The sequence below is a fragment of the Callorhinchus milii genome, unplaced genomic scaffold, assembly GCF_018977255.1.
Source record: "Callorhinchus milii isolate IMCB2004 unplaced genomic scaffold, IMCB_Cmil_1.0 Scaffold3, whole genome shotgun sequence".
In the NCBI taxonomy this organism is placed as follows: Eukaryota; Metazoa; Chordata; class Chondrichthyes; order Chimaeriformes; family Callorhinchidae; genus Callorhinchus; species Callorhinchus milii.
In genome coordinates this window covers 41,507,211-41,528,030 of record NW_024704744.1, presented here as the reverse complement: position 1 = coordinate 41,528,030, position 20,820 = coordinate 41,507,211, and the positions used below count along the sequence as shown (strand labels likewise).

The 20,820-nt window shown below is 41.0% G+C and overlaps 1 protein-coding gene across 2 annotated transcripts in view; it reads right to left on the bottom strand.

Moving 5' to 3' along the window:
* The window catches only part of bckdhb (branched chain keto acid dehydrogenase E1 subunit beta), a 198,217-nt gene that overhangs the window by 163,704 nt on the left and 13,693 nt on the right, over positions 1–20,820 (bottom strand). For both annotated transcript variants that reach the window (XM_007905051.2, XM_007905050.2), the window contains exons 4-5: positions 10,682–10,815; positions 2,355–2,510 (exon numbers count right to left, since the gene is read on the bottom strand). In XM_007905051.2, coding sequence (XP_007903242.1) covers positions 2,355–2,510; positions 10,682–10,815 — 290 coding nt within the window. The remainder of the gene's footprint in view (positions 1–2,354; positions 2,511–10,681; positions 10,816–20,820) is intronic.

The window sequence follows — 20,820 nt, the reverse complement described above, 5'->3', positions numbered from 1 at the left end:
TCAATATTAAATAATTTAGAACTTTATATAGAAACAAAACGGATTATAACTTGCGTTATAAACATATAAACTATATAAAGATGTATTAAGTATGGATACATTCAATCACACGTAAACAAATAATCTGTGGTACTATCTGCTCAAATAAAGTACAACTTTATCCCAGGAATTTTTTTTAAAGTTAGATCCAGCTTCTATAAAATGATATCAAAAAACATTACATTTAATTCCCTCTTCTGCGTAAGTATGGGATGAACAGGGTTAGATGGTAATTCTTTTTCCAAGCTTGAGGTTGCAGCATTTTCTTTTTCGAACACCCAGATGTTGTTGGCAACAATCCTACCCACAGTCAAGCCCGAACTATAGGTTGTTAATACTGATTTATAACTACTCTGCATTTCAAAAGCATGTCAAATTAATGTACTTAATAAGCTCAAGATTTTAAGTGTTCAAGGTTAAAATGTATTACAAAACACTCGACACATCTGTGAACAAAATTCTAGAGCTTTCCAGCAAATTTACTAAAAACACATCATCCTCATTTCAGAATGATCAAAAATACTAACTATTGCCATAATTGTGTGGTCACAAAAACGTTTGCTTCTACAAACATTGGATTCAAAGAATCAGATGAAGTTTAGCACACAGAAGGAAGTCATTCAGCACATTGTGTCTTTGTTGGTGATGCTGGCTCTCCTACTAGAGCTATTTGATCTAACCCTAGTCCCCTGTGCTCTTTTTGAATACCCTTTATGAGTATTTAATTATTGACCCAATACAGTCATTTGTGGTAAGAAATCACACATGCTAAAACTCTGCGTAAAAAGATCATTTTAGCTTAATTTTTCATCCAGTAATAATCCTCTTGTTACTGATTCGCTAGTCAGAGGAATAGGTATAGTATTTACTATTTATCTATTCAAACCATTTATTAATTCTAAAAATCTTTATTACATTTTCCTTTGGTCTCCACTGCTCCATAGGACAGAGTTGTGTTATCACAGGGGCACAAAATATAATCTTAACTTAACCTTCCAACTTAACACTTTACTCTGTGTGCAGAAGTCTTTGTGACCCCAAACTATAGACCTATCCATTTGGGTTGAAGAGACTTATTGGTCACTTTGTGGTCTGTATCAGTTTGCCCATTAAAAGAAGTTGACAATTCAATGATGAGTAACTTTGGCTGAGCAGGTGGGATGTGTGGCTATTCTTATCTGAAATGTACTCTGGAAATCCATTTTCCAGCCATAAGAATCAAGCACAAATTCTTTCTCTGGAGAATGAACAGGATTCTCACCCTGGAGTGATATTCTCCCAGATTTTGGTTGAAATTAGAAAAATAGAGGAACCTTCTACGTGCATAATTAGGAGACCATATTTTGTGGTAGCAGCACTTAATGGATTACACTCCAGCACCTTCAAAAAATAAACTAAGGTCTGAAAGTAACAATTCTATTCACAATTAAACATGTTTGCTGACACTACATCCCAATTCTACTTAAGCAAACATAAACAAAAATGCATGTAAGGAAATATGTGAATAATTGTCATGCAGTAAAACTGTGTCCTTTTGAAGTTGAGACTGTCTGATTCACTTCATTACAAATTCTTCAAACAAAGGAAAGAAAACACCATAATTTTGAACCGGAATCAAATCAGACATCAGAGTCAAAAGATTGCTTTCTAAATGCTGCAGTCCTCAAGTCCAAACCTTGTACTGCTTTTATTTTCAAAAAGATAAAATTCTTTTTGTGAATTTTTATAAAGATACCATCAAATTACATTGGATATTTGACTTATCCTTTAGACCACTTAAAAGTGTACAGCAATTAAATACAAACCAGGTGTCACAGATTCAAGCTCAGAAGAAGGCAAATGAACAATTTAGCTTTAAGTATGCAAAGAGTGAGTGAATATGTGGTAGGAACTATACAGTGAGGCGGTGGAGGCAGATATTATCAGGAAACCCCAAGATGGAATTAGGTAGCTACTTGGAAAATAAATTGATTGACAGATAGGACATATATAGTTATGATTTGTTTTGTTCCTTTGGGGCCAGCCAGAGGGCCACAGTTGTTTATTCTGCTTCTGCAGATTCCTTTGATCATATATAATGTAGCCAGGCATCAAATAAGTGGTCTCTGGTACATATAAAAATGACAAAAAGAAAAGCAAAAATCAAGTAAATTGGACCTCCTGTACAACACTTTGTTTAAAATGTATTTTCTTGATTAGGTCTTTTTGAAAAGCAATCACGTGTATGAAAAGAGAAAATTATGATCTTGACCTCCAGAATACACTTTTTTAAAAATCTGCTTAATTTAGAACAAAAATTAAAAATTAATACCTACCTTAATTCCCGGTATATGAGAAAAGAAAGCTTCAGGACTCTGGGAATGATAGAGCGATCCATGACCCACACAACCCCACGGTGCTCGAATTGTTAAACCTCCACATTCAAACAGGTTTCCGGAGCGAAAGCGATACTTAGCAGCTTCATTGACGATCTGAAAATTTCAACATTAACACAAAGTTTGACAACATTCCATTTGAACACTGTAATGAACATTCTCCAGAACATGAGCTTCTGCAGCAGTGAGGATTCAACACACTTATTATTTACAGCAATAATTAAGGATTGAAAGAGCAGAGGGATCGAGGGGTTAACATACATAAATCAAAAACAAAGCTGTCATGAAAGCAAATGGAAACTTAGGTTTTATATATAGGGGTATAGAATCTAAATACAAAGAGATAATGCTAAACTTATATAGATTATTAGTTCAACTTCAGTAAGTTTTGATCATCCCACTTTAGGAAGGATGTCAAGGCAATAGAGGAGGTGTAGAGGAGATTTATTATGCTGTTACCAGGGATGAGTGGATTGGCCTATGAGCAGAGACTGGAGGAACTGAGACTTTTTCCACTGGAACAAAAGGTTGATGGGTGTAGAGATCTTTAAAATGAAGGGTTTTGATGGAGTCAATAAAGAGATATTATTTCTTCTGTTCAGTGAGTCAGGGACTACAGGCCATCAATTTACAATAGCTAGAGAATGTGGAGATCAGGAGAATTTTTTCATGCACAGACTGGTTAGGATATGGCATGCCCTGCCGGAAGCAATGGTGGAGGTAGAAACCATATTGGCTTTCCAAAGGGAACAAAATAGATTTCTAAAGAGAAGCAAACTACAGGTAAATGGGACTAAAAAGAATGCTCTTTAAAAGAGCCTGGACAGAGATGATAGATGAAATGGCTTTCTTCTGTGCCATAAATTCCCTTGGTTCTAGGCGGAAATCAAGATTGTCTGATACATGCAGAAGTACGAATATGAGAGAAGCCTGTGATTCAAACCCAGAACGAAGGGTGCATAGAATGCACATGAATGTGCTGTCCAGTCTATCAAGAAATTTGTAATTCACAAGAGAAAAGAAATGAAGTTAAACAAAACCACAAGTTACTCATTCGTCTCTGTCTGAAATAAACAGTACTTTAAAAAACTAGCTGTCATATGAATACTTTTTGTTATTAATTATTTGTATCGGTTTTGGCCATCTGAAAGAAACTTTTCTCCAAAAGCCATTACATAATAATTTCACAACATTAATGATCACTTGGCAGGCATGATATCTCAACATTTGCTAGGAATTTCTATGATGTTTCAGAAGACAGAGAATCTTAGAAATGTCCCTTTCCTGTAGCACTGCAGCTGCAGTGGTTAGAGCACTCGCCTTGCAAACGAGAGACCTGGGTTGGATGCCCGGCAGGGTGAAATGTTGGACAAGTTTCCTTACTCTACATGCCTATGTTGACCTAGCAGTAAGTAGGATTCCGGTTGTTAGTCAATTGGCAGATCGCTTTTCCGGGGATAATAATCCTTAAAAAATAATTTGGTCACTCAATCCACAACTGTTTGTGGGACATTGCTGTACGCAATTGGCTGCCACGTTTCGCCCACAAATATACAGTCAACTCACTTACAGTATATTCTGTGAAGTGCTTTGAAGACGTGAAAAGTGTTATGTCAAATGCAAGGATTATTATTATTATTTCTCCCAGGGGGTATTCTTTCCATTCTTCTGTCCTTCCTCTCCTACCCCCTTCACCTGGGAAATTCATCACACTACTGTTTTTAGTATAATTTTTAACATCAAGTTCTTTTCCCTCACTCGCTTAATTTTAACAATAATAAGTTTAATGTCATAGTATCGAAGGCCATTAATATTTTTTTTCAACCTATTTTTATCATTAAATAACTTTTCGGTATGTGAGATTCAATCAGTAAAGAACTATTTTCACCCATTTGTTTTAAATTTCCAATTTTATTCACCATCCATGATGGTGCGGCACATTCCAAAACGTGCTTCACTGCACTGTGAGCTCTGGGCATACATGCTTAAAGCCGAATTTGTCCCAGATTTAGCCAGGTTTGTTGTGCCAAATGTCCCCCATTCCCCAATTTCCTTTGGCTTATTGACAAAAAAATTAACACTAAAAGACAAATCAAACCAGGTTTTTATTTTGTGTATAATAACGACTTTAACTTTATATATTATCTACTACTGATTGCCTTCCTTAGTTAAAAAGTTCAACCCCAATTACAAACAGTATAATCTTGAATCAACAAATCCATCACAGCCACCAGAAAACAATATGTATAATTAACTAACTTTTGCTTGCACCCTGCGCTTTGCAGGAAATGGGGTGAAGGGCACTCTGATCATGCTCATCGCTCTCCTGTAATAGGTAACTGTGAATGCAAGTTAACCTCATGGCAGACAGGATTTATGAACAAACAGTTCTCCTTAAAGGTTTGGAGTTCGAAGGCATGGAAAAGAAGAGCCCAATTATGAAGTGGAAAACTAAGCTGTGCGATAGATTCATGATAAAAAAAAGAAAGGGAGGGACAGCTCCTGACTACAATGACTTGTTGGAGGGGAGGGGAGTATTTGTAGTGGAGGGGGGTGTTTGTAGTGGAGGGGGTGCTGAGCTAGTCCAGAACCTTGGTGTCTTGTTTGACTCTTAACTGTCCTTTCTACTCCACATCCATACCATGACCCGCTCTGCTTTCCCCCACCTCTGCAACATCGTCCGGCTCCGCCAGTCTCACACCGCAGGCTGCTAAAACCCTCATACATGCATCCATAACATCCAGACTCGATTATGCAAACTCCTGCTTGTTGGCCTCCACAACTCCTCCCTCCATAGGCTGCAGATCATCCAGAACTCTGCAACACAAGTCCTCTCCCGCACCAGGCTCCGCGACCCCATCACCCCCATCCTCACCTGACTCTATTGGCTTTCCATCACACAGATGATACAGTTGAAGATCCTGGTCCTCACTTCCAAAGCCCTCCATGGCCTTGCTCCCCCCTACCTCTGCGACCTCGCAACCCTCTACCAACCTGCCCGCTCCCTCTGCTCTGTGGGCTCCAGCCTGCTTCATGTCCCCCGCCTCGCCCACCCCACCATTGGCGGGCGGGCCTTCCGCCACTCTGCCCCCACTCTCTGGAACTCCATCCCACAGTCCCTCTGCCTTGCCCCCTCCCTTGCCTCTCTCAAGACCCATCTCAAGACCCTCCTCTTCGACCATGCCTTTGGTCACCCTCCTTCCCCACCTGCCCTCCATCTTCCCTGATCCTAACCCCCAGCTCGGATCCAAAACACCGATTGTCCAGCGCCTTGGGACCTCCTCCTGACGTGAAAAGCGCTACACAAATGTAATTTTGTTGTTGTTTGTAGTGGATTCTGCGGAAAAAGTGCGGCCACACTTTTCGATTGGCCCAAGTAATAAGTATAAACACAAGTTTTGTTCCAGATTTAAACTGAAAACTGCATGTCAACCCGCTAATTTAATAGCTCCTGTCCTAGGGATGAATAAAGACACACTACGAGATCAAAGACATTGTATTATTATGAGGTCACCATGACCCAAACTGTTTGATTCCAAGCTATCTGAAGCCTGGTACAGGATTTAGTGTACTACCTTCACTCTTCAATCAAGGCATTGGATAATCTATAGGACATGTGGAGTCCTGTAGCTCAGTGGTGAGAGCACTCGCTTTGCAAGCAAGAGATCTGAGTTCAGTTCCAGACAGGGCGAACTTTGGGCAAGTTTCCTTACTCCACACGCCTAATAATAATCCCTCCAACAAACAGAACAATAATAAATTGGTCACTTTCAATTCACGACTGTTTGTGGGACACTGCTGTGCGCAATTGGCTGCTGCGTTTCGCCCACAAATATACAGTCAATTCACTTTACAGTCTATTCTGTGAAGCGCTTTGAGATGTCTAGAAGATGTGAAAAGCACTATATCAAATGCAAGGATTATTATTATTATTCATCATGTATATTTATATAAATGTGGCTCATTTATATTTTAACCCTAGTATTTTTACGCAACTTCAACTTTTATAGTCGCTAATTTATGTTTAGGTATTGACTCCTAAAATCCTACCAACCTCAATGTGAAATATTTCCCAGCAGCGACTCTGATTTTGGTATCTGAACTAGTACTACTCTAGTTCTACTAGCACTAATAGTACTTTGCAAGTATTATTTTTTCAGGGAAATACACTTTCTTGCACGCAAAGTCTTTTTCCTCCCCTTTCTACAGGTGGAAGATAATAACTGCTCTCAGCACTCTGCCAGAATTGCCTTACATCCAGAAGTGCATCTAGCAAGTGCAAATCACTCACTTGCATTCAGATTTGCCTCAGTCTGTGAGTAAACACGTGCCCTCTACAGGACCTGGCTGAGAGTGGCAACTTATCAGATGAATAACTGTATTACAGACATGAGTTCTATTCCCCTCCCCAGACCCACATGATCAAAACTGTTCCTTAATGGTATTCCTAAAGCACATTGTTCCAAAATATCCAAGTTGTTCTTCATTGTACCCTCTCCAACTCATCAACGCAAGTTTAGGTATCCTAATCAGAACTAAAACTGCATGTATGGTCTCACTGTTGTACCATAAAACCTTACTATTTGTAATGGCTGCAGACATGAAAACCCATTCCAAACAAACTCATTAGTTAGTTCTCAAGATTGTGGTATGGAATTCCCCATTTTCTTCCTCCAATCAATAGAGTATTAAGCCTCAAACTCGGTGTCACCTAACCACTTCTTGCCTTTTCATTTTCTCCTACTCCAGCATGAAACTGACCACCTGCTCCCTCGACCCCATCCCTACCCCCTCTTTACCTCCCAGCTCCACCCTCTTGCCCTCTACTCAGACATCATAAATCTCTCCCTATCCACTGTCACCAGTCACAACCCGTTAAAACAGCTGTCATCACTCCTATCCTTAAAAACCCCTTCCCGGACCCATCCCTGCTCTCAAATTACCTTCCCATCTCCAATTTCCCTTTTCTTTTGAAGGTCCTTGAAAAAGTCATTGCTTCCCAGCTACGATCCTTCCTCTCCTGCCACTCCCTTCACAAATCCTTCCAATCGGGTTTCTGTGCCGTCCCAAACCACAGAAACATCTTTGGTCAAAGCTGCAAATGACATTTTGTCCATCTGTGTCCCTCTGCCTTCTCATCCTCCTGACCTCTCTACTGCCTTTGATACCGTTGACCACTCAATCCTCATCCACCGCCTCTTCTCTCACCTCAACCTTCATGGGTCTGTCCTTGAGTGGGTCAGATCCTGCCACTCACACAGTCTCCATTTCATCTCCACAAACGGCTTTTCTATGCATTCATCGAATCTAAGCTCGACTATGCCAACTCCCTGCTTGTCGGCCTCCCAACTCTTCCCTCCACAAGCTGCAGATCATCCAGAACTCTGTAGCTTTTGTCCTTTCCCACACCAGGCTCTGTGACCCTATCATCCCCACCCTCACCCGGCTCCACTGGTTCCCCATCCCCCAGAGGATAGTGTTCGAAAATCTTCGGCCTTGCCCCTCCTTACCTCTGTGACCTGCTGACCTGCTGATCTGTCTGCTCCCTCCGCTCAGCAGACTCTAGCCTGCTTCACGTCCCCTGCCCAGCCCGACCACCTTCGGCAGTTAGGCCTTCAGCCACTCTGCCCCCACCCTCTGGAACTCCATCCCGCAACTCCATCCATCTCCTTCAAGGCGAGTCTCAAAACCCTTCTCTTCAACCGAGCCTTCGGCCACCCTACTACACTCCCTGCCCTCCACCCTCCCTGATCCCAACCCCCAGCTCTGGTCCAAATCCCTGACTGTCCAGCGCCTAGGGATGTCCCCCCGATGTGAAAGGCTCTAATCAAATGTAGTTTTGTATTGTAACATCAATAATGTTGGGTCTATGGGTTTGGGCTTTCTCTTACGTTTTCATTAAAAAAAACACTTATAATCTATGTGTGTTAAAATAGTCTTTCCACTGCATGGCAGGAATTATAGAGCAGCTATCAAAACCAAAGTCTTTATTTTGTGCCATACTATAGCTGTCGTCTCTGAGGCACATGGTTTCTTCCAATAAAGTATGACACTGAATTGGCCTTGAACAGAAGGTGAATCCCTGGAACTGTAGAATAGTAAAGATTCCTCACACAAAGATGCTCTTAACATTCTTTTCTTAAGTATCGACATTTGTAATCCAGTTTTGTACATAAATAACTAACCTTAATCTTTCCATGTCTTTTCAGTAGAAATAATAAGATACAAAAAGTGGATTCTAACGCAGAGCACATCTCCAAGTTAGAACGTGATAAGATTTTATTTTATCACTTTGTAAAATACTGTTTTTTAAAGTTTCAAATGTTCACATCTGCTAGTTTACCTGATTGATAAATGCCTCTTGTTTTTGTCTGTTAAGCAAAATTTGCCTTGTTTAAAATTATGTCTTATGAAACAATTTTATCAGCACCATCCTATAAACATAATAAAAACTTGCTCTATTAAAGAAACATTGAACATGAAGTTCTTCTTTAGAATTTATGGTAATAATGTAGAATAAGACATGAGGGACGAAATGGCCTTCTTCTATGCCAGAAATTTCTAATCTAAACCTTCAAAAGTTGCACAAATGTGCACAGAAGTACAAGTCAATAGCTATGTTGGGCATTGCTGAGCAACCTACAATATACCCTGAGGTTCAGCAGGTTTATGATTAGTCCAGACTCCTGTTCACTAGAGTATCATTTCTGGAATATATCTGGGAGCACTCCAGAGGCTGGAAATATCTTGTCTTGGCCTACAAGGTTATTTTGCCTAAAAATATAAGATCTAAAACCAGTCTTAATTTATAAGAATTCTTCAAAAGAAGCAACTTCCAAATTAAGAATCAATCTAAGAATTTCTGTGACAGAAATTCTGTGCAAACTTACATTTCAAGATGAAATCCTGTTACGAGCTAAGACTAGGTAGAAGTTTGGGTATTTGGTGTCCCTTCTCTGGATAAAGAGATGCAAATTGAATTGATTTTCACAAAATATTTGATAAAGACAAACCAATTTCCACTTTTTAAATTTAAAAATGAGTATAAAGTCAGACAGCTGGTTAATTCAGCTATGATTGTTAATTCACCAAACATAAATGTTATAATAAATATCAGAAACCAAAGTGACTTTTATCAGTCCTCGATCAGAGATAGCATTTACTATTACAATTGCTGCGCAATTATATGCAGGCTTTGCAAAGGTTAAGGATAAGATACACTGAAATTGGATACTGGAAATTAAAGCTCAAAGCAAAAGGAAAATTTAATTCATGACTTTTAAATTACATGTGTACCCAATGTACAAATTAGTTCCAAATTTCCTTCTTTTGATTTTACATCTGTCAAAGGGAAAATTGAAGCAAACACACAGAACTCACGACAGCATTAAATAAGTGAACACAATGACAATAGTAAACAGGAAACAAGCGTACTGTCAGGTATTTATGGTTTTTAATTTATTTTATCTATTTATAAATGAGACTCAGGAATCATAACCAAATAAAGAACTTACACTGAATGTTATTTAACATGTTTTAAATCCACCAGAAAGCAGAAACATTAAGAGGTGTAAAAACTTGAATCAAATTTTAAATGTGTAAGACATGACTAAATGGTGGTGGAAAAATCTTTTCTATAATTAATTTTAATTCCGAAATAATGCAACACAGCATTGGAATCTTGTTTCCAGTATATGCTCTATAATTCTAACTCATGATCAGAAGTTAATAAGCAAATATATTAATTTTTAAACTCAGTGAGAGGTCACCTAAACTGATGGTTAAAGTTTTATTAAATGTTAGGTTGTGTCTGCCGAGCACACTTCAAAAATGTTATAGGAGTAATAAATATACAGTAAACCCTCGGTTAACGGGAGATCTCGACCAGCAAGCCAGGATGAATGAATTTTAAATAAAATAGGCAAAAAAAAGTAGTTCTTACGCTATGCAGCTCCAGTGAGGCCCGTGGCTAAACCAATCAGGATTAAGCTGTGGGCATCACATGAGCTGGCGGAGTTGGGGAATTGGGGTAGACTTTTAGTGCACTGATTTGATTTTTAACACTGGGAATCATGGAATTTTTTTTGTGGATCCGGTCAGCTAATTCAGAATTACAGATATGTGGCATCCGGATAGCCGGGGGGGCAGGGAGGTATTGTATTTGTTGAAGCACACAAAAGTAGTTGGGGAGAATGGGAACAATGCAAAATAAAGGAATGTGAGTTTTCGCCTCCCCAGTGGTTTTCTCTGTGACAGCAATTACATACCTGATCAAAGGCCGGAAAAATGTAGTCTGCAAACTGAATTTCTGCAATGGCCGTGGCTCCTGTAACAGCTACACCAATTCCAAACCCCACAATGCCTTGCTCACAGAGAGGAGTATTGAAGACTCGTTCTTTTCCTAAGGGAAAGCAGGATCATGGTTAAAGTGTAAAAAATACCTTAGACAATAGAAGATGAAACCACCAAAAAAAATGCTGGAAACATTATTAAATTCTACTTCCAACTAACCAAAGCTATGCAATGATAGGTATCTTTTTATAACAAAAATGCATTAAAACATAATTGCATATTTCAAGAGTGAAGTCATTCAAAAAACATTTTCAAACACCCATTTCAAATTAGCAAAACACAAAATACAGAGCTCGCCTATAGCCTCATTTGGTTCCGCAGACTGGTCTTTTTCCAGTCCCAATAAGATGAACTCAGAAGAGCAATTATCCAAAAGGATAAAAGAAAATTCAACATGAATATAACATTACCAGGGACAAAATTAAATAAAAAGAAACAGACAATATGAAACCCCATAAATTACATCAATGCTTGTTTGATTTTTAAACCACTCAGTCTGGAGTGCATTCAATTCCATGGTAAACCAAGATTGAGGGGTGGGGGGGGGCGAGGAATACTTTCATGAATTACAACTCAGCTAGCCCTTTAGCTGCTCAGAGACATAAGAAATATTTTCCTTTATCCATGCAGCAAGGGTGTTTGTTGCTTCTGCTAGATAGAACAACAACTTGCATTTATATAGCGCCTTTCACTAGGGGTAGTGCCTCAGAGTGCTTATTCTAATCTAGTGGGATAATTAAACCATAGTATTTCTGTAAACTCGTAAACTTCAACAAGATGTGAAATTCCATATTTTCTCCTCTGATCTTCATAAAATCTATGGGCTTTTGAAGCCCAAGCTTTGCTACATCGAACCGCTACTGCTCCATTTATCTCGTCTGCTTTCCTAACTTTTTCAACCTTGGTCTTTCATCTGGGTTTCTCAATTGTAAAAAAAAGTGAAATCCTTTCCTTCCCAGCATCATTCTACAAATTATTTCTATTCAGATTTGCATAGAACATGTTTTTAGATACATGTAATGTACTTTCTATAAACTTATCTTGGTGCCTGGTTCAGTTGGTAAAAATGAAACCGCTCATTTGGAAAATAAAACAGCACTCGTACCTCTGAGTCAGAAGGTTGTGGGCTCAAGTCCCATGTGACTCAGAGGCAAGAGTGCTGTTTGAACTCTCATAGCCTCGGCTGACACTTCAATTCCGTGCTGAAGGAGCGCTGCATTGCTGGAGATGCTGCCTTCGGATGACATGTTAAACCAACGTCCTATCTGCTTGTTCAGATTAATAAAGAGGATCCCATGGCAAAAAGAGAAAGGAGCTTTTTCCGATGTCCAGGCCAACAATCCCCAGATAAATTTGGTCATTTAATTCATGGATGTTTGTACACAAATTGGCTGCTACATTCATCTACAAAATACAAATCACTACACTTTGCATTAAACCCTGTGAAGCCTTTGAGACATCCACCCGATGGTGATGCACTGTACCAAATATAAAGTTTACTATTTATTATTATAGGGTTATTAAACCAACAGTTTTACAGAACTCCCTTCCTCTTTACGCCAACCATTTCTATGCACTTCAGCTGAAATGAGGAAAAAAGCTGTTCAAGATTTAGGATAACTTCATTACAGTGACGTTAATCCTACACTACTGAAATTAACAATTTAAAACAAAACCATGTATTTTTACTACTTTCTACGCATTCAGCCTTTCTCTGAGCACTTCCTCATTTCACTCTCCTTTCGTATCCCCCTCCCCTCCTCCAAGCCTGTATTCCTGTAGCTCAGTGGTTGGAGCACTCGCCTCGCAAGCGAGAGATCTGGGTTCGATTCCCGGCAGGGCAAAACCTTGGACAAGTTTCCTTACTCCACCAGCCTGATAATAATCTCTCAAAAAGAAAAAAGAAATTGGTCACTTTAATCCATGACTGTTTGTGGGACACTGCTATGCACAATTAGCTGCCGTGTTTCACCCACAAATATATAGTCAATTCACTTTACAGTACATTTTGTGAAGCATTTTGACACGTCTAGAAGACGTGAAAAGTGCTATATCAAATGCAAGCATTATTATTTATTATTAAATAATAAATAACTCCATCAACTTTTTTTCCGCCCTTCGAAAAAGCTTCCTTCCCCCCCACACCCCCACCCCCATCCCTCACAAACACTCTCATCCTCAGATCTTCTCTCCCTCTGGCCTGCCACCTGCAGTGATCCCAATGCAGCCAGCAAACTGCTAAACGATAGTCTCTCAACTTTTAATTCCCTTGACCCCCTGAAATCCAGCACTATTTCCAAACCCATCCACTCCCCTGGTTTAACAGCCACCTACCCGTCCTTAAGCACCAAACCTGGACGCTCTTTATCTCTTGCAATTTTTATAAGGCACCCAAATTATTAGCCAATAAATGAATTACAGTATATAATGTGTAACGATCCACCAGCAGATCTGGCTGGACCACATCAAAACATACTGCTCCACCCTCGCCTCCGCCAAATCATCCTTCTACTCCAAGATAATCCTGGAGGCAAAGAAAAACCCCAGGCTCCTATTCTCCACCAACAACCGGTTCCTCTGTCCACCCTTCTCATGCCTCACCCATTCTCTCCTCCATCTCCGACTGTGAGGAGATGCTGGATTTCTTTGAGTCCAAAATCAAGGGGATCCGTTCAGCTGCCTCCGCCCTCCCAACCAACACGCCCTCCCCATCTCCCCCCCACACTGACCACTACCCATCCCTCCCTCCACATTTTCGAATCCGTCTCTTCTCTCTCATCACCACCATATCTAGCATGAAACACACTACCGGCTCCCTTGACCCCATCCCCACCCTTCCCCTTACCTCCCAGCTCCACCTCCTCGCCACTTTACTCTCCAACACCATCAATCTCTCCCTTTCATCTGACACTGTTCCCATCCACCTAAAAACAGTTTCAATCTGCCCCATCCCAAAAAAACCTTCCCTGGACCTATTCCTGCTTTTAATTACTGGCCCATCTGCAATCTTCCTTTTCTTTCGAAGGTCCTTGAAAGAGTCATTGCTTCACAGCTTTGCTCATTCCTCTCCTACCACTCTCTTCACAAGCCCCTCCAATCGGGTTTCCATGCTGCTCACAGCACATGGAAACTGCTCTGGTCAAGGTAAAAACGACATTTTGTCCATCGGTGACCAGGGCTCTCTCTGTCTCCTCGTCCTCCTCGACCTCTTTACTGCCTTTGGTACCATGGACCACCGCCTCTCCTCTCACCTCAACTGTAAAGGTTCTGTCCTTGAATGATTCAGGTCTTATCTCTCATACCGTCTCCAATTTGTCTCCACCAAAGGTTTCCCTTCCAGTCCCCGCAGTCTCATGCGGCGTTCCTCAGGGCTCTGTCCTCGGTACCCTCCTCTTCAACCACTACATGCTCCCCCTTGGTGACATCATCCACAGACATGGGGTCAACTTCCACATGTACACGGAAAACACCCAACTCTATCTCTCTGAATCCACCCTTGATTCCAGGACAACTGATGTCCTGACAGATTGTCTGTCTGACATCAAGTCCTGGATGAAAGCCAACTTTCTACAGCTGAATGTCAGCAAGACTGAGGCCCACCTGACTGGCTCGGACCAGCGGCTCAGCAACTCAGGCACTGGCAGCATCAGTCTCCACGGTTGCACACTCCACCTCACCAACCCAGTCAGGAACCTGGGCGTCTTGTTCGACCCTCAACTGTCCTTTCTCCCCCATATCCGTGCCTTGACCCGCTCTGCCTTCCCCCATCTCCGCAACATTGCCCGACTTCACCACTGCCTCACCCCTCAGGCCGCCAAAACCCTTATACATGCATTTGTCACCGCAAGGCTCAACTATGGAAACTCCCTCCTTGTCGGTCTCCCCAACTCTTCCCTCCACAAGCTGCAGATCATCCAGAACTCTGCAGCTCGTGTCCTCTCCCGCACCAGCCTCCGTGACCCCATCATCCCCACCCTCGCCCGGCTCCACTGGCTTCCCATCCCTCAGATAGAATTCAAAATCCTTATCCTCACTTTCAAGGCCCTTCACAGCCTTGCTCCTTCCTACATCTCTGACCTGCTGACCCCTATCAACCTGTCCGCTCCCTCCACTTAGCAGGTTCTGGCCTGCTCCAGGTCTCCTGCTCGACAAGCCCTACCATCAGCGGCCAGACTTTCAGCCTCTCTGCCCCACTCTTTGGAACCCCATCCCACAGTCCCTTCGCCTCGCTCCCTCTCTTGCCTCCTTCAGGGCACGACTCAAGACCCTCCTTTTTGACTGTGACTTCAGCCGCCCTCCTAACCCCTCTGCCCTCCCTCATCCCAACCCTGGCCCCCACACTCGGGTCCTGATCCCTGACTGTTCAGTGCCTTGCGAAGTTCTCCAAACGTGAAAGGCACTTTACAAATGTAATTTTGTTCTTGTTGTTGTAATCCCAAACTATTTTTGTAAATTAAAATGAGGGGTGGGGTAAATGCACTACATTGTGAGATACTGAACAAAAATAATACATCGAGTTAGCAGATCTCAACCAAGACCACAATGGCATTCTAAGCATAGTCTTTATTCCTCCAAGTTAGAGAGGGGTAAGAAAACAAAACAAATCAGCCAAAATTTCTGCTTCTGATCACTATCCAGGAATCCCAATTGGAAAGGGGGTGTGCGAACATTGCCAAGGTTAGCCTCGTATGTGCTGCTGCTTAATGTCTTGGCTCATACAAAAAGGATGGCCACTCGAGTGTGATACGAGAAAGTTCTCAACATTCATGGACCAACACCTCAGGAAAGACATCATAAATCTCCAACGAGTAAAAAGGGCAAATTTGAGGAAATGCATAAAATACATGAAATAAATAGCTAGGATTTTCCAGTACTATACTTTCAAGGTACAAATCTCTTCACTATAAAAGTTCAATTTAGGAGAATATTTTAATTCAGCTTTCACACACACAGATATCTTACAAAACAATACCCAATGTTAGAGGTCTCAAGTTTATTCAAACTAAATTCTTAATTGAAATGAGACATTACTGATACCACCAGTGACACTGAGGTGATGAATCACTCCAGGCTTCATTTGAACCCAGTACATAGAACAGAAACAAGGGAGTTTACAAACTGCATTTTTTTTATTCAAATAGCACGGAGCATGATCCCATTTCTCTTTCCCCAACCGACTATCCCAGCCTAGTTATGTGCACACTCTAGAAGGCAATCACAGAACAGCACCAGCAGAAATCTTAATTGCAAACTACATGCCAACAGTCTGTCGAGATTAATGTTTCAGAAAGTAAGGGAAGTGGGGGAGAAACAGAGAGGGGAGCAAAAGGTTAACAAAATTATTTGGCAAATTAATTAGATGTTTGAACTTGCAGAAGATCAATACAGTTATTAGGATGCCTGTCACATCTTGCACATGTTCAAAAGGAAGCCATAGACAGAAAGATTATCTATCCTGTAGGATCTTCTTCACTCTTTGAATCCTGGCACCTTAATAAGAATACGAATAATAATAATTCTTGCATTTCATAAAGCACCTCATCACGTCTTTGAGGTGTCTCAAAGTGAATTGACTGTATATTTTGTGAGCAAACCAATTAGACACATCAACTGGTTTGATAGAAAAAAGCAGCTTTCATTTCATAGAATCATAGAATTGTGCAGCACAAAAAGAGGTCATTCAGCCCATTGAGTCTGTTCTGGCTCTTTGAAAAGAGCAATGCAAAGAGCCATGCAATGTCAATCCCACTCCCCAGCCCTTTTCCCATAACCCTGCAAACCCGTCCTCCTCAAATACCCATCCACTGTGTTTTTAAAAGTTGTTATCGAATCAGCCTCAACCACCCTTTCAGGCAACGCATACCAAATTCAAACAACTCGCTGCGTGAAAACATTTCTTCTCACCTCCCCTCTGCTTCTTTTAGAAACTATTTTAAATCTGTGACCTCGAGTCACCGACACACCCACCAGTGGAAACAGTTTTTCCCTTTCTAACCTATCAAATCTCCTCATGATTTTGAAAACCTCTATTAGGTCTCCTCATAACCTTCTCTGCTCCAATGAGAATAATCCCAGCCTCTCCAGCCTTTCCTCATAATCAAGGTTCCTCATTCCTGGTACCATTCCTGTAAATCTCCTCTGCACTCTTTCCAATGTCTTAACATCCTTCCTATAGTGTGGTGCCCACAACTGGGCGCAGTATTCTAACTGAGGCCTAACAGTGTTTTATACAGATCAATCATAACCTCCTGACTCTTGTACTCTATGCCCCTATTTATAAAGCCTGGTATCCCATATGCCCTTTTTACAGCTTTATCTACCTGTCCTGCCACCTTCAAGGATTCATTTACCTGAACCCCCAGGTCTCTCTGTTCTTTAACCCCCCCTTAAGATTGTATTACCAGTCTATATTGCCTCCCCTCATTCTTTCTACCAAAATGCATTACTTCGCATTTCTCTACATTGAAACTCATCTGCCATGTGTCTGCCCATTTTACCATTCTGTCTATGTCTTCCTGCAGTTGGCTGCTATCCTTCTCACTGTTTACTACCCTACCTAACTTTGTGTCGTCCGCAAACTTGGAAATGGTACTTGCTATACCCAAGTCCAGATCATTTATAAATATTAAGAAGAGCAGCGGTCCCAATATCGATCCCTGGGGGACGCCACTGTACACTTCCTTCCAGTTAGAAAAGCAGCCATTCACCACAACTCTCTGCTTTCTGTCTCCCAACCAGTTCTGGATCCGTGCTGCCACTCTCCCTTTTATATCGTGGGCTTCTATTTTTCTTACAAGTCTTTGTAGTAACATTTTAATGGACAACCTCCCCTTAAAATGTTTTGCTTGTACAAAGTATCCCTGATATAACGTTTTTCATTAGACCACAATTCCATTTATTATAACACGAGTGTCCTTTGGAAATAATGGTTACCAAAATCACAGGAAACTTCCAGTTTCCAGTGCAGCCTGGCTGGCTTCCTGTGAATGCACGTTGCGAGCAAGAAACTGACTCGTCAGCCATAACTCCTCTCAAGAGTTTCTAGCATGAGAAACACTCACAAGAGCAGATACAATTGAATGGTTGGTTTCCTGGATGGTGCATGGTCAGGACTTTAGCCATCCCCGTCAAAGCAAAGTCATCAGCAACTTGATGACTTGGAAGGAGGATTGGCGGCTATCTTTTTTCGCAGACCCATTGTAACACACGGTTTAATTTATGGATCCAAAACACAGTTATAACAAAGTCATCCTCTATTGGTTGTACTACCCCAGTAAGCTTTTATTTCAGTCAGATTTTAATATACACAACTTTTACACATTTTAAACCTATTTGGTTGAGACACTGTACAATTTGTCAATGCATTTTGTGCACATCTATGAACTAATACATTGGGTGTATTGGCACAGATAGCTTATAATAATAATAATAATAATCCTTGCATTTGATATAGCGCTTTTCACGTCGGGAGGACGTTCCAAAGCGCTTCACAGAGCACACTGTAAAGTGAATTGACTGTATATTTGTGGGCAAACGCAGCAGCCAATTGCGCACAGCAATGTCCCACAAACAGTCGTAGATTGAAAATGACCAATTTTTATTATTGTTTTGGGTTTTGGAGGGATTATTATTAGGCTCTGTGTGGAGTAAGGAAACTTGCCCAAGGTTTCGCCCTCTGCCTGGAATTGAACTCAGGTCTCTCGCTTGCAAAGTGAGTGCTCTAACCACTGAGCTATAGGACTCCACATATTATATTGCAAGTATCATATGTTTGAGAGTTTATTTTGCTTGCAAATGGTGCTTGGCCTGTTGAGCACGTGGCATCGTGTCTGGGTGGTGTGGGTTGCGTCCCTTTTAACAGAAGACTATTGCTTACTTATCTTTCCTCTCTTATTGCTCTAGCTCCCCCTCCTGAGATACCCATTACATCTTGTACATGTTCATATTAGGAAGCCACAGGCAGAAAGATTTATCTATCCTGCAGGTTCAAATAAAAACTCAAATAACAAACAGTTAGTGACACTCAGAAGTTCAAGGCCAATGTCAGGAGCTCATAATCTAGGCTGAAACTCCATTGCAGTTGGAAGTCCTGACTTTCCCATGCAACATTAAAACACGGTCCTTTCAGATGAAAGATAAAGGTCGCATGGCACTATTTGAAAGGAGAATTGTTTTTCTCCTGGTATCCTGGCCGACAAGCACAGCTAGCTTACAAATAAACTATAACTGTGGATACTGACTGCCATCTACTGGCACTATTAAGTATACAGTACTATACAGCACTATACAGTACTATACAGCACTATACAGTAAACTGATAGCTAGACCTTGTCTTAACTGGTCACTATCACTTAAGTAATCGTGCTGTCAATATTCCAGCCGTTTCCCATGCAAAATGTTAATAAGGGACTCAGCTTTACTTGTCACTCCATTTAACACATAACGAATCGCATTCTAGAAATGCTTATAAGTATTTACAATGTAAAATTGATCAGATAACAAGTCCTACAAGATGGCATATTACATCACAGAGGCCTCCCTCTTTCCTTTAAATGGTGCAGGCTCTGCGCGGAGGTTTGGCACACGTGCTCAGATATATCGCAGAGACCTTTAGTTTATTGAAGGGCCGCGCCATGGCCTCGCACCCCAACTTTTACCCTATCCTGTCACAGGGGGTTCAGGTGAACATTAACAATCCCATGAAACTATTTGAAAAGGGTTTCTCCCAGTATTCTGAGATGTCCTCCTGACATGAAAGCCAGTATAATAAGTACAAGCGTTTTTTTCCTTTCAAGCACACATTGCGCACAACAATGTCTCAGATATAACCATGAAGTGAATGAACCCGAGTTCTGAGTGAGTACAAGTCCAGCACACAAAACAGTCACTGAAAAACATTCACTCAAATAGACTTTAATGCTACATGGTATGGGAACAACATTAAACAGGTTCCGAGGTTAGAAGTTAAGGCATCCTATTGGGGTAGAATAGACAGAGTCCTACTCTGAATCTGGTCTGTTTTGTTAACCTGGGAGTGCACAATATGGATGAACAACAAAGACAGCATCATTACTACGCTTGCAACTAGTTTCATTTAATCAGCCTTTCTCTTTCACCTGGCATTTTTATTTGTCCTTGAAAGGCTTGATTTCCACTTCTTAGGCATCTTTACCCCTTAAGATTAAGAAAATGTGCTACTGAACTCGTTAGTATCTCTTGTTCACATATTTGCACAGATATCCTTTTGGGAGGACTCCAGTTGGGAGGATTCAGTGGGAGGATTCCTATTGGAGGATTCGCAGTGGGAGGACTCCTTGTTGGGAGTCCATACATGTGTGACAAGCTTGTTTAGGTCACAACAGGAGATCCCGGAAAAATTATGCCCCATGACACTCCCAATGTAAGACCTTTCCGATGAGGTATAAAGTCACATCTCTAGGTCAATTGGTTAGACAGACACACAGACAGATATTTTGTCTTTATTAGATTAGTTAATTGAATGAAACAGAACTATGAGGTTGTATAGAGTACTGATGATCATTTGTTATCAATTCTGGTAATGTGGCCAACTACCTTCCAACAACTCTCAAATACATTTGTCTGCCTTTTCTATTTCCCAGCCTAGTGCCCCAAAACAAGAAATATTATGATCTCCGGAATTTAATGGTTTTCTATATTAGCTGCTGGAGGCAACTGTAAGAGGACAAATAGCTCACAAGCTTTTTGAACATAATGTATATTAAAATATTGATAGTCTATGAAGAAATTGTGCTGGGCTATCAACAAGCAACAGATTCCTCACAGTCTAATACACATTTTTGGTTCAGAAAGCAATTGTCAGCCAGATTTAAGTTCAAAGAACAATTTCCAAACCACAATACTGGCTGAGCAATACATGCCAGCTGCCTATCCTGGACTGGGAAAAATTACTCTGGGAATAGCGTGACAAATCCTTTACTCAACCGTTTAGAACTCCCCAGTAAAATAAAGCCAAACTCTATTATCACAACCAAACTTACATTTCTAAAACTATTTGAAACTTTATTGTTCTGGG